This window comes from Epinephelus moara, chromosome 20 (genome assembly GCF_006386435.1).
Source record: "Epinephelus moara isolate mb chromosome 20, YSFRI_EMoa_1.0, whole genome shotgun sequence".
NCBI lineage: Eukaryota > Metazoa > Chordata > Actinopteri > Perciformes > Serranidae > Epinephelus > Epinephelus moara.
Genome location: NC_065525.1, coordinates 5,650,454 through 5,673,089, shown reverse-complemented (window position 1 = coordinate 5,673,089; position 22,636 = coordinate 5,650,454). Strand labels below are relative to the sequence as shown.

The following is a 22,636-nucleotide window of genomic DNA, read 5'->3' as shown; positions in this document are numbered from 1 at the left end:
AAGAGGTTGATAATTTTGCTCCTACTTCTAAGTTACTGATGATATTATGCAAGATCAAATCTTGCATCTCCAAAACTATGATGCTATTGTTTGTGCTGTTTGTGCATAAATAATACAACTAAAGATTCGGAAAAAAAGAAAACGATACAAGCAATTGGATATTTCTTGACATTAAAGGCCAAGACACACCAAAGCGACATCAATGAACTAGTGGCAGCAAGGGCTGAGTGCTGCGCCAAAAGGTTGCAGCCAAAGGCCAACTAGTACATGCGTTCTGCGCCTGTGTGAGCGGAAATAACCCTTTATACCAGGAGATGGCAGATGTCATCATTCAAAAATGGAAACCCAAAGATCGACAAGACTAAAGACGCTAGTTAGCCAGTTACCACATTAACAACACAACCCAATGTTGAGAGAGCAAATTATATCATTCATGGGTTAGTGAACAATAACGCAAACAATTATGAACCGCTTCTGCTAAAGAACTCAAGTTTGATTTCATCTCAAGCCCTCTTAACTTCAGCCATTTCTTTTCCTTTCTCACTTCCATTTCTCTTCCTTGTGTTCTGAGCTGAACTGCCCATCAGAGTGATTTCTGTCACTGACGGGCTCTACCGCAGATTCAACATACTGAATCAGGTGAAAAACGTCGACAAGAGCCAACTAGTGCCAACCAGGGTGGGGGAAAGATAGACACCGTGATATTTTGCATGATACCAAGTATCAATTTTTTTAATGAACTGTAAATCAAACATCTGGAAGCCTACTTGAATAATAACATCAAATTGAGTGGAGCTTTAGTTCAGGCAGGACAAGATGTCAAGCTCAGTTCACATCCCAGCTACATCAGCTGAGCTCAAGCAGCCCAATCAACTGATGGAGCAGCTGATTAATGCAAGGAAGTCAGCTGATAGACTGCATGATGCCTTTCTATGCAACCAAATGGCAAATCTCATTCATGGCGCCTTATTTAAACTGCTCAGGCCTGCCTACTGTTACTGCTTCCTCTGCAAGCCACTTTGCAACCTGCCTCCACCCCAGCTCCTGTTTTTCATGCTATGTCTGACTTATCAATGTCATTTCTGTTTGTCATTGATGCTGGCTATGTTCTGTTCCCAGGGGGTCTTTGCTGCTGCTCTCCCAGCCTTAGGCTTTCTGTGTAGGCGCATGGACGGGCAGGGAGATGTGTTCTCTCTGCTTTCAGGCTTTCCACATAGGCATGTGGAAGGGCGGAAAGGTGTGCTCTCTCTGTTTTCTGCATAGGCCTAGGAAAGGCAGAGAGGCTCCTGAACGGAGTCATAACGGCAAATATAATACTGCAAATGGAAATAAAGTTATCTTTGACTAAAGTGGTCCTGACTGAAATGGGTTTTTCAGTCCACAAGATACATTTTGCTTGGATGAACAGACTGAAAACTTGATCATATTTGGAAAATGGACCTGCATTTGCATAGCACCTTTCTAGTCATCCGACCACTCAAAGCACTTTTTACACTACCAGTCACATTCACCCATTCACACACACACATTCATACACTGGTGGCCAAGGCTACCATACAAGGTGGCACCTGCTTCTCAGTTTTTAACACACTCACACACCGATGGAAGCATCATCGGGAGCAATTTAGGGTTCAGTATCTTGCTCAAGGATACTTCGACATGCAGACTGGAGGAGCCGGGGATTGGACCGCTGATCTTCCGATTGGTGGACGACCCACTCTACCTCTGAGCCCCAGCCACAGCCACCTCAACATAAAACAGATGTTGACAAATGACCGTAATATATTGCAATATACTCAGAATTAGAGCTGCTCGATTATGGAAAAAATCATAATCACGATTATTTTGGTCAAAATTGAAATCACGATTATGCGGTGCACGTGATGACTTACTTACACGACGGCATGTCATTTCTGTCTCCACATGGTCGCGCGTTTACAATTATCCTCTGCTCTCTGTATTGCGCACGGCGGAGTTCGGCCCTGATGTGCGCGTGCGCACACATACACACACATACATACAGACCAACCTCTCTCGCTCTCCCTCTGCCATTTTCTGCACGCTGTTTTTGAAATCTTCGGGCGATCACCTGCCCCTCACATTATTCAATTTCACCTACTTGACTGGCTCATGGAGTGAATAGAGGAGAGGAGGCAGTATTGCGCATGCGCAGCTTCCAGGTGCGTTTGATTTGCAACACAAGACAACGAGAGTACTGACAAGAAGCGCATAATTGTTTTATGTCGATTTTGTTTTCATAATCGCTGAAACCCCAAATTGTAATCTAGATTAAAATTCGATTAATCGAGCAGCCCTATTTAGAATATAATAAAACATTTAAAATCACTAAAATATTGTTATAATATCATAACTGGCCCTCTAGTGATTACCACTCCTAGTGTTAACAGTGTGTGACACACTGCAAAAACTAGGGCAATGGCCTGACATCGAGCGACGGCAGACTGACGGCTTGTGGTTTGTCAGCGCCCTGCAAAAAGCCCTATAAGGAATACTTTACAAACAAAAGGGAATAAATTCTGATACAGGCCAAAAAACACATGAAGACAAAAAGAAGACTTTCTTTAATATTGAATGAAAGTTTATCCTGAGTGTACACAGTCTCTGGTGATCAGATTTAAATCCATCATTACTTCTGGGCAGGATCTGGGCGCAATTTTGGATCCTGCATCACAAATCTCCAACATTCGATGCTAGGGGTGAGCTCCCCTGAAACATAACCTAATAATCTGCACACTGCTGTCAAGGATCAGAGCCACGTAACAGAGGAGGTGCAAAAAAGTCATGGAGCTTTAATCTGAAGAAAGTGACACCTCTGGAATTGCGAGCATCACACATCCTCCATCTGACAGACGAAAACCAGAATATAGAAGTGTATCCGGCGCTAAGTCATCACACCCTACCCGGCACCTTCCCTTTGAATTTCAGTGGTGTGAGGGTGCAGATGCAAGTGAGGGAGGGGAGGTCTTTAACATTCACAAGAACAGAAGTCAGTCTTGATTATCTCGGCCTAGGAGGTTATGTTTTCAGTTTGTTTGTCAGCAGGATTATGGAAAAACTGCTGGCCTGATTTTCATGAAACTTGATGGAAGGGGTAGCCGGGACCAAGAAAGAACCCATTAAATTTTGAAGTGGATTGGAATAATGGGGCAGATACACAAATCATTTTTCACTTTCGTTAACACTGCAAGAAAGGGGCCTTGGTGCTCTCTGATTGCCCTTTTAGTTTAATATATAACCAATTTAGCTCTAGGGATGATCCAGTTCCTTTGGATGTCAAATTACATCAGTGTGTTTTTTTCTCCTTCATGCTCTTTTTCTAAATTGCATTATTTTGCATTATCCTCAGGCATCTTAGAGTGCACCTGGCAGGGAAAATCCAGAGCACCGAGCCAAAAAAGGACTGATTTCTGTGTACAAACGTCCCGGTGCACCTGTGTGTTACAGTGTCATGGCAGCCTGAACCTCCTGATGTCAGGATGTTTACAGTGATGGTGTTCTTCACGGAGTGAAACACAGGCTCTATAGGCAAACTGTGACATCCACATCAGACCTCTCACCACTGCCATGTATCTTTGATGACACACCAGACACGCAACTTACACTGTGATGCACACACGAACATGCTCAGAAGTCCACCCTCCACCCTGCGCACTCCTCCTCTTCAGTAGACTGTCAACATGGATCAACTTGCACTGACTCATAAAGAGCTTACTAAAAATAAGACTGTACTTGGCTGGATAGAAACAAACAATGCAGAACACGGATCAAAACGCGACATCACATGTGAGGAGACAGATCCTCTGAAAATGCAGAAGGCTGAAAGGAAGAATTGCAGCCAACAACCTATTTTATGTTTGAGGAATAATTATTCTCATGCTCTTAATCTTGTGTATCTCACATCTAAGCAGCCCTGCAGTGTGGAAATGAATGGCTGTAAACAAATGTGTTAAAATATGCACTGTTTCATGACCCGAGTCTCTTCCTGTCTGAGACTCTGCCTCAGCATAGCCAGCGATGGAACATGGCACCTGACACCTTCAACAGAACCAGGACTTCTTATTTCTGCTTAGACAGATAAAAGGACAATCCACCCTAAAACTGAATTTGGACGTTATTCCATATGGAGAAATAAGACATTATGACATACACAGTCATATGAGTAAAGAGTTAAATCTACAAATTGTTTACAAAAAATCAGTCTTCTCATTATTTTGAAGTATTGTTTTATTCATTTTTTTCATAATAACTATTTTCATTGGCGTTCGATTTAATATCATCACACAATGTTTTATTTAAAAATAACTCTTTTTCTTTTTTATTTCAGTTATTTTCCCCAGTCAAAATTTAATTTTATTTAATACATAACATCACTCTTCATTACAATGGTGCTGTCACCAGTCACTACCCCTCACCTTTCATTCTGATACACTTGAAGACTAATTAAGTGCTATTTCCCCCAGTTTTTGCAAAAATGAAAATGGCTATCCCAGGTTTAGGTGTTCAGCTGGCGTGAAAATGAAGTGAACTTGTCCTCCAATGTCTTTACTGCAGGAACAGACCGAGGACCAAATCTGTCAAACCAAGAATTGCCGGTGTCACAGGTGTTGAGGACCTCAAAATGATAAAAGACAATCTGAAAAACCCTATCACAGAAAATTATTCTGACCCCTTCCAAGAGTCTGGCTGGAGAGTGTGAGTATGTGTCTGCACAAATGTGGCATTTAAGTTCAGTTTATTTGATTATTTTCATGTTTCACTTTCACATGTTACTACCATGTCCAAACACATCCTAAGGGAAAGACACACAACTCTAAAGAACAAAAACACGAAATGCCTTTCTCTTCGGTTGTTAACCAACAGGAGCTTGCTAATTAGCTGGGCTGAGCTCAGACCTGAGGGAGCAGGGATACGTACCAACTGCCAAATCATGAAAAGTGATTAAAATAACAAAGTATCTTTAAGAATCAGTGCCATTGTGAAATACGAACCAACTTTTGAAAAAGGTGATTTTAAAATAAATGTTTTTATAATGAAAAAACTAACGCAGTCATATGCCTTTGCGAACCATTCAAGTTTTTCACTACCATTTTACATCCATGTATGTAAAAAAAATGGATGCTTCACCAACCCCCCATAATTATAAATAAGTATGAAATCTTGAGTTATGGCCAAGAACATGTTTTGTGAGGTTAGAGTGAACTTGACCTTTGATGTTCAACCGTCAAATTCTGATCAGGTCATTCTTGAGTCCAAGTTTATATTTATGCTAAATGTGAGGAAACTTCCTTTAAGGCCTTCTTGAGATGTTGCATTTATGAGAATTCAATGGATGCAAGGTCACAGTGACCTTGATTTTTGACTATCAAATTCTAATCAGTTCATTGTTGGGTTCGAGTAGACGTTTGTTCCAAGTTTGAAGAAATTCACTCAAGGTGTTCTTGAGATAGCCTGTTAATGAGAATGAGATGGCTGCAAGGTCACAGTGACCTTTACCTCTGAACACCAAAATCTAATCAGTTCATCCTTGAGTCCAATTGAACATTTGTGCCAGATTTGAAGAAGAAAAAGAAAAAAAAAACACACCTCACGGTGGTCTTGAAAAATCGCATTTACAAGAATGAGACGAACCGAGGTCACAGTGACCTTGACCTTTGACCACCAAAATCTAATCTGTTAATTGTTAAGTCTAAGTGGACATTTGTGCCAAATTTGAAAAAAAATCCCTCAAGGTGTTCTTGAGATATTGTGTTTACAAGAATGGGATTAATAACCCAAAAACATAATGCCTCCAGCCACAGCTATTGCCAACACGAAGGCATAAAAACTCACAGATTGAATTACCTTTCATAATAATGAGTTGAGTTTTAATTGAATTAAATGTCACAATTTATTTGGGATATTTCATCTGTCTTTATTTATTTATATGCATATCTATTTTATTCTCTCTATTTTAATGGCACATTTTATTTAAGATTGAACACATCATAATTCTACAGTTTGAACTTTGGTAGTTAGTTCAGAATTAGAGACAATATGCCATGTCTGAGCTCATGAAGTGACACAACATAGAGCTAACGCATTGAATTGTGACTACACCACCATATTTTTAGATGTACAGGAACATTAAGCACTTGAGAGTATCAGTAATATGCTCATATAACACTCATTCAGACACTCCAGTTCAGAGCCAGTGAATGAACGTTTTCTTCTTCTTTTTTTAATCAAAGTATAGTTTATATTTTCTCAACTGCCTACCTACAGTGTATTACTCTGATTGCATTATTCTCATTCAAACCTGCATGTTGGTTCCGCAGTCTGGTCTTTTTGTATCAGTGACAAAGCATAAACACATAAACACATCAGCCTCTGGCTGATAATGTAATCTGGCACCAGCTTCGAGGACCGGGCGGAGTGGAGGAGAGGAGTGTGCCAAGCACTCCGGCGACTAAATTTACTCACCCGCTGTAACCCCGCAGCCTATGCAGATTCTATTAGCACTTCTGAACAGTTCAGTACACCATCAGTCTGCCATTCTCCATGTTAATGATGAGTGGTGTGCTTTGTATCATACCAACCTTTCTCAGCACAAAGAGGAGCTGCACTTTGAATAGTTACGAGGATCCAAAGTGCTGCATTAGAAAATACTGAAGTTAGTGTAAATCAGCACATACAGGTGTGTGTAAAAGTTTCTTAGATTTGCATCTCATCCTTTACCTCAGGGAGCAAGATAATGTCCTCTATTTATCTTCTCACACTTGTTGAATCAGTGGGACAATAGCAATTTACAATCCCCATCCAGAGTGGAAACTGAGTGCACCCTGTTGTAGGCCGGCACTGTGACATAACAGCTGGCTTTGTTCACATTTGGATTTAGTTTAGATTTTACGTCCCTTTATTTCCAGAGAAACTGATACAATGACGTAAAGAATGCAGGTACTTGAAGTGTCTAAAAGCAGTAACTTGTTGGCTGAGGTACTCTATAGCCCCTTTCCTACTGGACAATAAAATCTGGCTTTTGTAATAAATAGAAAAGGTTACAACTGGCATTCATTCCTGGGATGACTCTAAGTAGTCACAGGTAATTAGCAATCCAGCTCCTATCAGCTCTGATCTGCAGTGATGGAAATATGGCACAACATCAGGGTGGATGCGCTAATTTTTGCCCCTTTAACGCTGCAATGCTATGACACGCCACCACAAAATACTGTCTTTGTACAAGCAGCGCTGGAGCATTTTTTAAAATTACTTGGCACTGAGTTTGAAAGACTCACTGGGTCTCATTCATGAAAAGTGAGTAAATCTGTGTGTAGATCTGCACATAAAAGCCTACTCTACTAAAAACCTACTCCGGATTCAGGAACGCTGCGGGAAACTCAGATTTGATCGTAAACACGTGTGTATGATCATGAATGCCAATCCATCGTAAAGTGACAGCGCGCTCCCAGTAATCAGCAATTAGCAAAATCCCCGCCCATGAATAGCCAGTGACCACCATATAAGGAGGTGCAGGTGCATCCAGTCGACCTGTCAGTCATGGCGCAAACAAAGAAAGAGAGAGAAAGAAAAAATAATTTTTCCGAAGCGGAGATCGAAATAATTTTGGGTGAAGTGGACTTAAGAAAAAACATTTTATTTTCTTCAATTAGTAGTGGTGTGACAGGGACAGGCAAAGCAAAGGGCTGGAGGGAGGTAACAGATGCTGTTAATGTTGTCTCCGTAGTACAAAGAACCATGTCAGAGGTGAAGAGTAAATGCCTTGATATGAAACTGGAGGCAAAGAAACGCATAAGCACACACAAAAAAAATACAGCGGTCACCAAACAAACAGAAGATTCATTTGTGGGGTTTTGAATGAAGTGGGAACGGGAAACCAGAGATGTTTTGTGCTTAATGGATAAACTCTAAATCAGTGATGGCTGTCGGAATGTAGAGCTATTTAACATTTATTTTAACAAATGATACGGATAACATATAGCCTAGCAGTTTGTATGCATCGTCTTCAAATTATTTGAATCTTAATAGCCTAAAGCTCTGTTTTATACAACGTAAATTAAACATTTTTCAAATCAGATTTATTCATTCAAATGATCAAAAAGCCACAAAAAAATCAAAAAACAAAACGTGTTGTCTCAAATAATTCTTTCAGCTGCTCCTGCTGAACCCAGGCACAGAGGCCGAAGAGGCTGTGATCCGGCTGTCCTTACGGATATTTTTATTATCATCATTCAACATGTAGAAAGAACGTGTAATCTATTGAGTTGAATTACATAGATAATTCACAATCATGAACCTAATCTGGATCTTAAACCTGCTAATTGCCAACTAATTTAACTAAATGTGTTATATTTTTAATATTTTGTCATGTTAAGATTACGTGTTTCAAAGGCATCTGTGTATTGTGTACATAACAGAGCGCAATACGAGTTAAAATTGTAATTTCCAATAGTGACAAGCAATATTTATGTGCTTTACTAAATTTAGCCTACACAAGCACTACGAGTGGTCAGGAGCAGGAGTAGATTTTGTTAGTAGCTACGAAAAGATCGGACTAAAATATTGATGAATGCGGACATGCATGTAAATTTCCATCTGCGAACAGTTTACACACAAATTCTGTAACTGAGAAGTTGAGTTAATTAACGGCCAAAATAGTGTTTTTGCAGAACATTATGATGTTACACCTTTTGGATAATAAGGCCTCTAGTTTTCCGGTGCAGCGCAGGGTGGCAAACCCTGCGCAGAGCTAGTTTCGAGCAGCGCAACCCGAGGCACGCTCAGTTTGGTAGTTTGGCAGACCGAGGTGCGCTGAGATGGGTGTGGCGGCGCAGCAGGGGGAGGTGTCGATAGATCCAGCTTGGCGCGGTGACAGTTTCGTGCTAAAAGGCTTCACCGAAGGCGCGCTAAAAGCTCGCCAGCTGAAACCAGGTCTACTGTCAGCGCAGGGGGAGCGCAGCCGGTGTAAGCCGAAGTTTGGCTGACCGGCGGACAGTGCGCACACGTCACCAAAACCTCACAGGCAGGTTTCCAGAATATCAGGCACATTAACGATGCAATAAATACCCAAAAAAACACTATTCAATGCAACTATCTGCAATCAGCACATAAATGTATCTCTATATCGACTGTCCCGTCACATCTGATGTCAGATCAAAGGGGATTGGCACCGTTTGGCACGTTTGGCACGCGTAATGGAAACCCAACCTGATTTGATTAACACAGCTGCAAACTAATGAGTTCACATCCCTCTCAGCCAACCACAAACAGCCACAGCATCAGATAGGGAGTATATATTCAGCATCTGTCATCTTAGAAAAGTCAAAAGAAAAGAAACAGAGTGAGACTGCGAGAGAGAAAGAGAGAGCGCGCGCGCACGAGAGAAACGCAACATTGATTTACAATTGTGGTGACCTCCTCCCAGGCTACCTTTGCATCATCAGCCCGTGGAGGTCTGCTCGCAGTTCCGTATATTCGGACACTGCGAGCTTGGACCTCCCGGACCAAAACATCAGTTTCCTCCTGGGAGAAGTTTGGCCGTCTGACGCTGCTGCTCTCTTCTGCCATGGCGAATTGAGTAAACTCTCATTACGCCTTCGCGCGGCGCATTTAAGGGCGAGGAGAGGGGCTCATTTGATTGGTGTGATGTGTGTAAAACCCACTCCACGCCTTCTCTCCTCCCTCTTTCTGACTTGCACAGGTAGGAGGGATGGAGGTGGGAAAGAGGAATAGCTGCGCCAGCGCGTATGGTGTGCCAAACTTGCAAAATCCCCCTGGCCACACCCAGTTGGTGACGCGCAGGTGTCATTTCTTCATCGTTTTATCCTGTTAAATATCTGTGTAAAACTTTTGTCATAATTAGCATATGAATTCTTGAGTTATGGCCAAAAACATATTTTGTGAGGTCGCAGTGATCTTTGCCCAAATGCTAATTAGTTCATCCTTGACTCCAAGAAGACGTTCATGCCAGATGTGAAGAACAGAGATATTGCATTCTTGATAATGAGATGGCTGCAAGGTCATGTTGATCTTGACCTTAGACCACCAAAATCTTATCAGTTTATCATTAGGACATATGTGCCATGAGGAAATACCCTCAAGGCCCAGTTAAGATATAACCTTCACGAGAATGTGACAAATGCAAGGTGACAATGACCTTGACCTTTGACCGCTAAATTCTAATCAGTTAATCTTTGAGTCCAAGTGGACATTAGTGCCAAATTTGAAGGAAATTTCCCCATGGTGTTTTTATGACATGATGTTCCCAAAAGTGAAACAGACCAGGTCACAGTGACATTCACCTTTGACCTATGACCACCAAAATCTAATCAGTATATTGCTGACTCCAAGTAGATGTTTGTGCCTAATTTCAGGAAATTCCCTCGAGGCCTTCTGAAGATATCTCATTTACAAGAATGAGGTGGATTGAAGACCACAGTGACCTTGACCTTTGTCCACTAAAAGCTGATCAGTTAATCGTTAAGTCCAAGTGGACGTTTGCGCCAATTTTTTTCCCCTTAAGGTGTTCTTGAGATATCATATTCACTTGAATGGGTTATATGGATGTCCATACGTGTGGATGATTTTATCGCTTATTTGTGACAGGTTAAAAAGAAAAATAGCATTTTTAAAAAACACATATACGTTGTAATTTTGGTGGAAAAGGGATTTATGGGAATGTCATTCATTTGCAGTGGTATTTGTAAAAATGCAGATTATTTTCTGTCCTTAAAGCTGGGCACATAAAGAAATTTTAATTAATTAGGATTAGAGGTTTAATAAGTACATGAAAGGCAAAGATCAATCAAAGCCCTGCTCCCGTCTGCTTGATGACTGAAATGTCTATTCATTAGCATATAGTTAAAATACTTTATATGAAATGACTGTTAAAGTATTAATTGTTAAATTCTGTCAGGCATCAGCATCATACTAGTGATAGAGTCTAAAGTCTTAGATCTTATGTCTTTTAAAACTGGATCGACATTTTTTTGTGTACAGTATTGTGTATTTAAAGGTGTTTGGGCACTGAATACTGATGCAAAGGTAAAAATGGCACACAAAAAATGCAGTAATCCCTTGCACTGTAAGTGTAACAGTATATGTACTGTATGTGTGCCTGTAAGCGTCAGCATTTATGTATCACTGCATCTGAAATGATGTTTTCCCTCTCACGTGTATTATTCCAATCTCCCTGATTAGCAGCATGTTTTAAACAAGCTCATCTGAAACAGAAAATTAATCCTGGATCAACAGACTTTCTCTGAGATGTTTGATAAATTACAGCCCTTATCTTTCCAAGGAATGGCATTCTCTCGCTGTCTATTGGCATTAGAGAAGAGCTCTCACCGAACACCGCTCCAGCGTTAATCATCTCGGTGCTGCAACACAGTGCATATTTCTCCTACAGCCTACGTTCAGTTAGAGAGTCGTGTATTGTCCCATTTAGCAAAAGATAAAGGAAGACTTTGTCCCACTTCTTAATGTGTTGACTCACTGATGTACAGCTCTGAAGAGGATAATTAAAACATAGAGGACCCAGGGAGAATACTATTGGTCCTGTGTGTGTATCACTGAAACATTTTATCAATGAACAAAACCATTCTCTTCCACTGACAGTAAACAGACCAAAATGAGGTACTATCTGGTATCTCTGGTAACAAGTTTGTAAATTCTGCCTGACATGTAAAAGTTTGTCCAGCTCTGACCTGAATTGTGTTTTTAGACAAATGACCTAATCTGATTTCTGAATTTAGGGTGGACTTGAAGAGTTGGCCAGAGAGGGATATAAATGGGACGCTGATGCAAATACAAATAGTACATTAAAATGGGACACTAACTGTCAATGGACTTGATGCTCTACTCACTTTGGACATCGCTCAAAACTACAACTAAGCATTATGATGAACTAAAAAGAACCAGCATTGCTCCTACAGGAACTTGAAATGGAGTGCTCCAAGAATGAGTCCTAAAACCCAGAGATGAGATAGGTCAGTGCAATTTTTGAATGGGTTTTTGGTTGCCTGAAATAAGGTCTGTGGTTAACACCAGCTTAAGAGACTCATATGTTTTGTTCGACAACCGAAAATATTTCTATAAATACTCCATTTGTGAATTTTGAAACTTTTATGTCTTAGAAAAGGCAGTTGCCAACAAGTTGCTAAATGAGACTACAGAATGTCATCACACCGGACACAGCTTTACAGCCTTGTTGTGGTGGCAACATTTCCACAGGTGTCTGTGGTATAGCCTAGTTCGCTTAGAGCCTAACGTTAGTTTTTTCCTGCTGGTGATTGACTTTAGGCTCCAAAAATTATGAAAGTAGTATTCATTTGTGAAGATTATCTTGCTGAACAAAATGTGTAAGGATCATAAACATTTGTTGTCACAGACCTTATTTTCTGCAATAATCCTAAAAAATCCCATAGGCTTTTTGACAATGGTACCAGTGTGATGCTAACTTCTGCACTAGCTAGAAAAAACTTTATCCTTGGAGCAAAGTAATTTTTTACTACATTATACAGGGATGTACGATACTGGATTTTTGTCGATATCTGATATGCCGATATATAATAAGTCATTTGACTGATAACTGATACCGATATCGACATATCCACTTTTTCCCCACCTAATTTTAGTGATCATCAAGTCTCTTCTGTAGTGGAATTAACATCATATTATGCATGCACACTCTTATTGTGATGGTCCTCCAGCAGATGGAGACATGAAATAGAATGCTTTCAGTGTATAAAATGTTGATTCATTGTGCAAAATGAGAAAAGGCATGTTGGCTGATTCTTCATTCTAAAGTCGACATCAGCCGATACCGATGACTAGAGATGTACCGATATCACTTTTTCCTTCCCGATACTGATTCCGATCCCTGAACCTTAGGTATCTGCCGATACCGAGTACCGATCTGATACCAGCACGTAAAATAAAAATGGATTGGATATGAATTGTTGTATGTCTCAACTCCTAAATTCCTATGTAAAATATTAAAGCCACTACAAGGAACTTTTAACTGGATATGCAAAGGTCTCTCGTTTCTGCTGATGTCTGTGCGTGACCTACAACAGCAAATGAGACCATCGGTGTGAAGATAAGCTATTTCTATATAATGTATATCCATACCTTTAGGAAACTGTCTCCGGGTCCGCCCCAGGTCACTTCCAGGACGAAACGATTTACGGCACTCAGACGGCACACGTCATCTTACCTAGCTGCTTACATTTGACTAGTAGTGAAATGAAATAGTGACTATTATAAACAGGCGCAATACGCGCTAGAGCTCATGGGAAATGTAGCCTTCATTCTGGCAAAACACTACCGCTTTTGTCCACAGGGTCGCCAAAATCACCTCAAAATTAAAGTTTAGGGCTTTAAGAAATAAATACATAATAGTAGAATGAATGCCATAAAACTTTTTTTTAAAAATATTATTATTATCCAGTGTTGACACAGATCAAGACACAGGTTAAAGTGCAGCCACACAATTTGGTAAAAAAGACATTTTAAAGGCTACAGTAGAACGCTTTTTAAACTCTGCTCCGTTTCCGTTTCGTTTGCCTGTAGGGTGCGTATGCGCAATGGCGTGAGGCATTACGCGGTATCGGATTGGTCATAGGCTGTACTCGCCGATACCCGATACCGCATTTTAGGCAGTATCGGAGGCATTTCCTTGACTGGTATCGGTACAAGTCAACCGATGACATGCCGATATTATCATGCATCCCTACAGTCCCTCTAGGATTTCGCTGTCAGTTTCTGAGATTGTTGCAGTCTGAAATGTCTGATTTCATGGCAGCTTCTACCAAAAACTCAGATGCATGTTGCAATGATTATGGGCGTATTTTGCAATGAATTGCAGGGGCAACTGAAAAATGCCATCTCCGATTTGGAGTCTATAATCATGAGCATTCAGTGTATCCCACAGAGTTAGAATCTATTTGTGAAGGATGATGTAAGCTGTGTGATGCTAACAATTAGCCCTGTCACCATGTGTGTGTGTGTGACTCTGTCACATCAGCCACACATCACATCTCTGACAATTACCCCTAACCCTAACCCCAGGCACAGAGCTCACATTAATGAGAAAAGAGGGGCAAGAAGGGGCTCAGTGAAACAATACGCTGTGCACTGCATTACAATGAAATGAGATTTAACCCATTTTAAATTATGAAATCTGCTGTAGAGTTGCTGTGATTGGACACAATTGCAAGGTCTCACAGAATGCTTGGGGAGTGCCTGAATTTGTGTTAATTGTTGCGATCGCAACACCCTGGAGGGACTAATTAAAGTGCTCCTTTCTTGTCCTGTGGAAACTTTGACTTTATGTGGAAAAAAGCTGAAAAGATTAGTTGATTAATCTGTTTATCGACTGACAGAAAATTAATCTGCAATTAATTGTTTATGTTATTTCTTTAAAGAGTATTTGAATAATTTAGCATTACTCTCCTACATTTTCTGAGTCACACACAGTTAAATAAACAGGATCAGAATCAATGCAGTACAAGAGATAACATCTTTTTTATATCACACATTCTTCTTGCCTGGTGTCTACATTACTTACAATGCAACTGGACCGCCAACAGCTCAGTTGGAGTTTTGGGTGTGTTATGCTTACAGTCTCCTGCTGTTAACCTCCAGCTGCGGTGAGGAGCGGGCTACAGGGGTCTGGTAAGCTCCCTTCTTTCTAACTCCACACCCCCTGGAATTTTTTATATTTTCAAACCTGAATCTATCACAGTTCACACAGCTTCCTCCACAGCCACAAAAGACTTTACAACTATTTTCATATATGCAGTAGTACTCTCTAACAACTGTAAACAGACTTTGATGTGCAGAATCAGTGGACTCTTTGGGGTGTCCAACTGTTGGTCGGACAAAACATTGTTAGCTGCAGCCCTACTACAGTATGTTTCACTGTGAGAAATTACTTCAAATTTCTATCCATCCATCCATCCATCCATCCATCCATTTTCATCCGCTTATCCAAGGCCGGGTCGCGGAAGCAGCAGGCTGAGCAAAGCACCCCAGACATCCCTCTCCCTAGCAACACTCCAGCTCCTCCTGGAGGACCACAAGGCATTTCCAGGCCAGATGAGATATGTATTCCCTCCAGTGTGTTCTAGGTCTGCCCCGGGGCCTCCTACCAGTGGGACGTGCCCAGAACACCGCATCCTGATCAGATGCCTGAACTGACCCCTTTCGACACAAAGGAGCAGCGGCTCTACTCCGAGCTCCCTCCGGATGTCCGAGTTCAAATTTCTCTAAGTATTAAAAAGGGAATTCAGGATTTTGTGAACTTTTCAGAATGCACTATGTTTGAGGGGATACTTTTTAGCCACATCGCAATTCTCTCTTAAAGGTAACGTCTTGATGCAGAAAGATCAATAATTCAAAATTTAAAACCCAATCTTCAATATCATGATCGCTGTAATAGTTTTGTGAGACTGGGCTGCTTGGTCTTTACAGCTCAAGAATGGTGCAACATAATGGATGTAAAACATGCGCGTCACTCGGCTGTGATTATATCCTGTATGGCTGAACCTTTTGGACAGGGACAGATGTAAACACTTGCGTCGTGTTCACATTCTAAGCCAGGGTACTTCTTGAATTTTGCTGTGAATGGCTGAGCATGAGCAACTCCAGACTGACACCATCCTACCAACACTTCCTGGCTTTGGAGCATTTCAGTCTCTATGAGAGGCTGGCACTTGGTCAGTGACTTCCGGCATTAGACACTGACGAAAAAAGCTGTCCTTTCACGCCAGCACGATACATGGCAGGTCACCGTTAGTGTTTAATGGCAGCTGGCGGTATCAGGGGGAAATGCCGCTGGACAGCAACGAAAGTTAAGGTGGCGAAAATCTAAATGGGGTGAGTGGGCCCAACAACTGAGGTGGAGGCTGGCGTTCACTTCCCATAAAGCCAAACCCTGTTATTTTTTTTTCTAAACCCAACCGAAGCATTTGTTGCCTAAACCTGACCATGTGCATGTGCAGGCTAAAAGTATACACGTGCACTCGTTGTTTAAGGAAAAAAACGTCAATTCGCAATGTACTAACGTAGTGTGTTTATTTTGAAAATGAGACTGTATGCAAACTGTACATTTCGCGTGTAAACAGAAGTGTATTTTGAAAACAGACAATGCATGTAACAGGCTGAAGTTAACACCGTGTCCAGAATGTCAGCAACCAACACACCCAGGGTACCTTGCACGTCACATCTTGACATGGGAAGTCAATAACCAAATGTTGTTATGTGACAGGGCGGCACGGTGGTGTGGTGGTTAGCACTCTTGCCTCACAGCAAGAGGGTTGCGGGTTCGATCCCGGGCGTGGGAGCCCTTCTGTGCGGAGTTTGCATGTTCTCCCCGTGTCAGCGTGGGTTCTCTCCGGGCACTCCGGCTTCCTCCCACAGTCCAAAGACATGCAGATTGGGGACTAGGTTAATTGATAACTCTAAATTGTCCATAGGTGTGACTGTGAGCGTGAATGGTTGTTTGTCTCTATATGTCAGCCCTGCGATAGTCTGGCGACCTGTCCAGGGTGTACCCTGCCTCTCGCCCGATGTCAGCTGGGATAGGCTCCAGGCCCCCCGCGACCCTCAAGAGGATGAAGCGGTTAGAAGATGAATGAATGAATGAATGAATGTTATGTGACAAAGTTGGAGTGAGAATGTGTTGAAAGTAGAGTATTTTTAAACCTCTTAAAACCTGGGTCTTCAACAAGGGGTCAGGGACCCCTCGGGCTCCTCAGAGTTACTGCAGGGGGGTTGCCAAATTATTGTTTGATCATTTTTGATATTTTTTTAAACATTTTTTTTCTTGTCAGCAATTAAAATATGTTTGAAAGTACATTTTGCCTTTGCAACAAATTATATTTGTGAAAGTGAAGTTTCCTCCCTCAGCTACCTGAAAAGCAATACAGGTCACGACTGAGGCTCAGAATCACTGTTGAATTATGTTTTGATTTTGAAAGATGAATCAACGTTGATTTTGCAGTGTTGTTTCATAAACTTTAAATGTTGTTTCAAAATAATTTTAATGTTGAAACAGATATTTATAAAATTTCAATGTTGACTTATGTGACTTTTGTTAACCTTTTTTTCACGACCATCAGAATTAAACATTGCTTCAATGTTGTTTTAATGTTGAAACAACAACTGACATCATTTCCACCACATTTCCCTGTTGAAGATCAGTCATGTGGCAGCTGGGCGACTTCACCTCAATATTACTGTAACTTAAGTGAAATAATTATCCAACTATTAAGGTTTACATGTGACGCAACTGAAGGGAGAAAATTTAGGGTTGATTTATTTCTTCCTCATTCGTTAATCCGTTTGTTGTTTTCCTAATTAATTGATAAATGTTTAGTGTGTGAAATCTTAAAGAACAGTGTGAAATGCCCATCAAAAGTTTCCTGAGCCCCTGGTGACAACTTCACACTGCTTTGTTTATCTGACCAACAGTTTTAAGGCAAACAATTAGTCATCCTACACTGATATAAAGCAGGGAAACAGATAAAAAAGTTACTTTTAAGTAGCTAGAAGCTGTGAATATTTGGAATTGTTTTGTTGTAAGTCAACTAATTGATAAATGAACGAATGTTTCAATAATTTATGTGACATGTATAGTATTCCTACAGAGAGTTAAGGTGTTGGTGATCTACAGTGAGTTAATACTTTTCTCTGCAGGCTGGTTCAGGTCATTTCAGTCCTAATCTAATGCTGCTTCTGACACATTCACTCCAAACTTTCACCACAAGAACAACACACTGTGCTGACCTTTGATGTGCTCGTTGACGACGCTCTCCAGCCGATCGAGCCTCTCGATAATCCTCAGCGTTTCCCCTTTACTGTCCTCCTCCAAGTTTCTGTCGGCCTCCCCGCCGCTCTCCGCAACTTTGGGACCTCCGTTATTGGCGACATAGTTGGTGATCCAGCCGACATAGAGGAGACACACGATGTTGGTCATGCCGCTCAGGATCACACATGTCGACACCAAAGTTTTAGTTCTCCTTGTGCACAGCATCGCGACATCCCTCCATGGGCTTCCTGTTCCCGACGCGCGCAGGCAGGTGGATTGAGGAGAAGACGCACTCGACAAACGTGTCCAAATGGAAGTAGAGCGTTGTGATGCTATGGAGTCAGTCCGCCTCTGCGCTCTTAGGTCCCGGCTGAGACAGAAATATTCCGGAGGCTTGAAACACTTTACCCTGCCGGATTAACAATAGTAATATTTCTGGTAATAACACCAAGAAGTAGAGTCCCCGCTGAGCAGCCGGCGAGTCAAGCTGCGCTCAGCCTGCAAAGCTGTCAGACGCAGCGCTGCAACCAGCCCCCCTCCTCCCCTCCTCCTCCGCCAGCCTGGAGTCCTCACACAGCCCAATAGGAGGGGAGGAGGCGGGCTCTCATCGCCTCTGCCGTCCCCCTCACAGTGAGAGCACACAGAGGGTGGAGGGGAGGAGGGTAATGTGAGGAAGCTGAGGTGCATCGATACAGTGATGGATAGCCTCGGTGAGGTAATGACAGTCAAATAGGTGCGTTTATGTAAAGAAGAGTGGACTTTCTCGGGTGTGTGCGTAAGTGTGTTGTCTCTGATGCATAAACCACGTGCAGAAGTGTACAGGTTTGTGCGTAGAAGGCTCTGTAGGTGTGTGTAGTTGTGTGAGTGTGTTCAAACACTGTAGATTCAGTTGTGGCACCGCAGATGTACAGCACCTGTTAGAGGCTGTAGAGAAGTTATTAGAGGTGATGTTTTTTTTTTCCTTTGGGCTAAAGGCAGACTAGTCAGACCTTTTGAGGACAGCAAGGTAGGGTCTTTCTTTTTATCAGTCCCACTAGACAAACGCCACAAAATCTAAACATTATTCTGCTGTACAATAATTCATATTAAAGGGGTAGTTTGGATTTTTAGTAGTGGGGTTGCATGGGGTACTTGGTCGTGGACCTGCATTTGTATAGCGCCTTTCTAGTCATCCGACCACTCAAAGCGCTTTTTACACTACGAGTCACATTCACTCATTCACACACACACATTATTACCCTATACCTGCTACCCTACAAGGTGCCACCTGCTACCCAGTTTTTTTTAACACGCACACACACACCAATGGAACAGCCATCGGGAGCAACTTGGGGTTCAGTATCTTGCTCAATACTTCGACATGCAGACTGGAGGAGCCGGGGATCGAATCACTGATCTTCCGATTGGTGGATGACCTGCTCTACCTCTGAGCCACAGCCGGCCACTTATCCATAGTCAGTGTGTTACATATAGTAGATGTCAGTCAGTATGCCCCCAGTTTGGAAAAGCAGGCTGGAGTCTGAGACAGAAGCTAAGCAATGTACTGCTGTGGATGGGGGCCGGCGACAAAAGGTATTTTAACCACCTAAAAAAAAAATCACACTATACACTGTACACTATATTGAAAGTATTTTCGCCACTTAACCTTTTCATTAGACAGCCCATTTTGACAGTAAAGACATTAACAGCTTCAGTTCCTCATCTATGCTCTCGTCAAAGCCACTAGACTGCTGACAAAGCTTGCTGAACACAGGAGCTGCTGCTCCAATCAGTTAGTTTGTTTGTTTTATTGATTGACTTTCTGATTCACTAACCCTTTTAAATGCCAAAGTCACACAATAACCCAAACAAAATGATTGTTTGAGGCAGTGGTACACCACCAGCTCATGTGTTCAGTAATGCTAAATCACTGTTTTTAACAGTGGAGTCTTTGAAAATCACTGTCTGACATTAAGGCAAAGTAGTAAAAATATTCTGAATATAGCATATACTTAAAATTATTGTGATTTTTTAAGGTGGGACTTATTTTAGGTGTGGCTACAACACATTTGGTTGCTGACCTCACAACAGCAAATAGATTTCTCAGTTTCCATGTCAGGCTCCAGCCTGCTTCTCCAAACTGGAGGTGTGCTGACTATCATCTACTGTATGTAATATACTGTCTTTGGATAAGTACCCCATGCAACCCCACTTCAAAGAAAATCTGAACTATCCCTTTAAGCAAGTTTCATAGGATATCCAAGTCACAATGGGAAACTAATGGAACATCTGGCCAAGGGACAACCACTGAAAATTAACCTTTTGGTACATTAAGAGTGATGTTAATTAATGTGCATTCCCTTCATAAATAAGTAAAATAAAATAAAATCACCAATCATCACTTAAACCCACTCTTAATGTGGTGTGGTGTATTTATCTGCAGAGAGACTGCCTTCTGCCTGTGCTTTCTCCTTGTTTCCTATGCTCGGGACGTTTATAGGCATGAAAACCTACAGCGCTCAGGTGAGATTAGGGCTTTATAAAAGGTAGCAAATGGGTGCCAGGCCATAAGCAGCAGGTATCAAAAAGACACAGTGCAGAGAGAGAGAACATAGCAGGGTGAAACATCAAACAAGAGTGAATCTGTGGTTGATTTTCACTTTTACTTTTGCTGGTGAGCATGTTTACAAACAGAAATCAACAATCCTGCATAGTATACCTTTACATATACCAACAGTGGACACATTCTCAAAAAAGGGACAAAATAAAATAAAAATAAAATAGCTAAACACCAAAAAGTAGTTTAACACTTTTTCTTCAACAGACTATAATCATTGGGTTTTCCCGTAACATCTCAAAGTGAATCCCTTACTTTCTAAAATGAACTGACACATGTTGTCAGTCACAATTTTTATAATGAAAAGAAGCCTAACAATTAATTAAAGCACATTTTTAATAACTATTCTAATCACAAATGTGTGGTCTATTTCAGTCATTTTCCTTTTTTAGGCTAAAACATCATCCAAATTCAAATTTGTTTTTGATATTTGGAATCAGAGGTAGGGCAACAAAAATACCTTTCCCTCAGATACAGCACCTGTGCCTGATTTGCATAGTGACAGTGGTAATAAATCCTTATTTAGTAGCTTTTGGTTCAGTAATAGAGTAGATAAAATGCTGCCAATAGGACACAGTTTGTTATGTTTGCCATAACTATGGCTTCAGTTAAGTCTGCTTCTATTGTTCATTTTGATGTCTATGTTCTATTACAGTTTTACAGTTGCTTTAGTGCATTTCTCTGATCAGAATTAAAATTCTCATAACTGTTAGTTCAGCCTCCACAACATTTAGTAATTTGTGCACATCATAATAGCAGTTTCTCATTCCTTCCAACAAATTGCAAATGCTTTTGCACATGCATCAATTGCTTTCATACAATTCTCTGCTGTTTTATAACATTATCATTCGCTTATGTCATGTCAGTCAAAATGAACTATACTTATGAATGCTGAATAGTCATTCTCTATAAAACTAATATTCCTCATTTCATTGCTTGAGTCATTACATACAAAAATGTTGAACTAATTATCAAAATCTGTCAAGCAAATTTTATACATTTCTTTACCATTTTTTCCTGAAAATGTCTCCTAAATTGAACAATTTCTCTCAGGTGAACCTCAGCTTTCACTGATGAGGAGGAGTGTGTGAAGTATTGGTTGTAACCAATGATAAGCCACTTCTCCACAGTCACTCAAAGCTGAATTCCATGAACCTTCACTTGGCAAACATATATGAACCGAGCAGGACACAGTGTGTACCATTTCTACAATACTGTGACACAGAAATGGAAGGTCAACGTCGTGGAAGAGGGGTGAGGATGCGGGGAAGAAGGGGAAGGGGACAAAACAGGGGAAGAGGAAGAAGAGGCCAAGTATATAGGCAGATTCCTGATGAAATTAGGGCTACAATTGTGGACCATGTTGTCAATCACGGCCTCACAATGGCTGAGGCTGGTCGAAGGGTGCATCCAAATGTTGGGAGAACCACTGTAAATTCAATTATTCAAACATTTTGTCGGGAGAACAGGTGTGTATATTGGACAGTAATTCAGCACTAAACTATCTGCACTACTGTCATTGTGTCATACGTAAGTAATAAGTAAGTGTGTATTTTTCTTTTGCACAATGCTGTGAACAAATTAGAATTGCAGTAAAAATGTGAAACATATGTATTCAGTGTCTTGTACTCTGTTACCTCACTAAATACAGTAATGTGTAACTTTACTGTAGTTTTCAAATGGCTGTGCAAATAGTGTATAGTGCTTGTAACGGTGTATTCACAGGCCTGAGTAAAAAATCAATCAGACAACTGCAGCTCGTCCAGAACGCTGCTGCCAGAGTCCTCACCAACACCAAGAGAGTGGAGCACATTACACCAGTGCTTAAGTCACTGCACTGGCTTCCTGTGTGTCAAAGGATAGACTTTAAAATCTCGTTACTTGTCTGTAAAGCACTAAATGGTCTCGGGCCTAAATACATCTCTGATATACTTGTAGGTTATGAAGCATCCAGACCCCTCAGATCATCTGGAACAGGTTTACTCAGTGTTCCCAGGATCAAAACCAAACAAGGTGAAGCAGCCTTTAGTTTCTATGCTCTCCACCTGTGGAACAAACTTCCAGGATATCTGAGGTCGGCTGAAACTGTCAACTCATTTAAATCAGGGCTTAAAACATTACTATTTACTGCAGCTTACCAGTGAACTAGATATGTAACTTATTGTTAGGATAATCTGTAGCTATTGTTTTTATATTTGTCTGCTGTTGCTTTT

The 22,636-nt window shown here is 41.2% G+C and overlaps 1 protein-coding gene across 1 annotated transcript in view; it reads right to left on the bottom strand.

Moving 5' to 3' along the window:
* The window catches only part of galnt18a (UDP-N-acetyl-alpha-D-galactosamine:polypeptide N-acetylgalactosaminyltransferase 18a), a 315,711-nt gene extending 297,407 nt beyond the window's left edge, over positions 1–18,304 (bottom strand). The window contains exon 1 of the mRNA XM_050072241.1: positions 17,806–18,304. Within this exon, the coding sequence (XP_049928198.1) occupies positions 17,806–18,052 (247 nt within the window). The 5' untranslated portion in view covers positions 18,053–18,304. The remainder of the gene's footprint in view (positions 1–17,805) is intronic.
* Between the last annotated feature and the right edge of the window lie 4,332 nt (positions 18,305–22,636).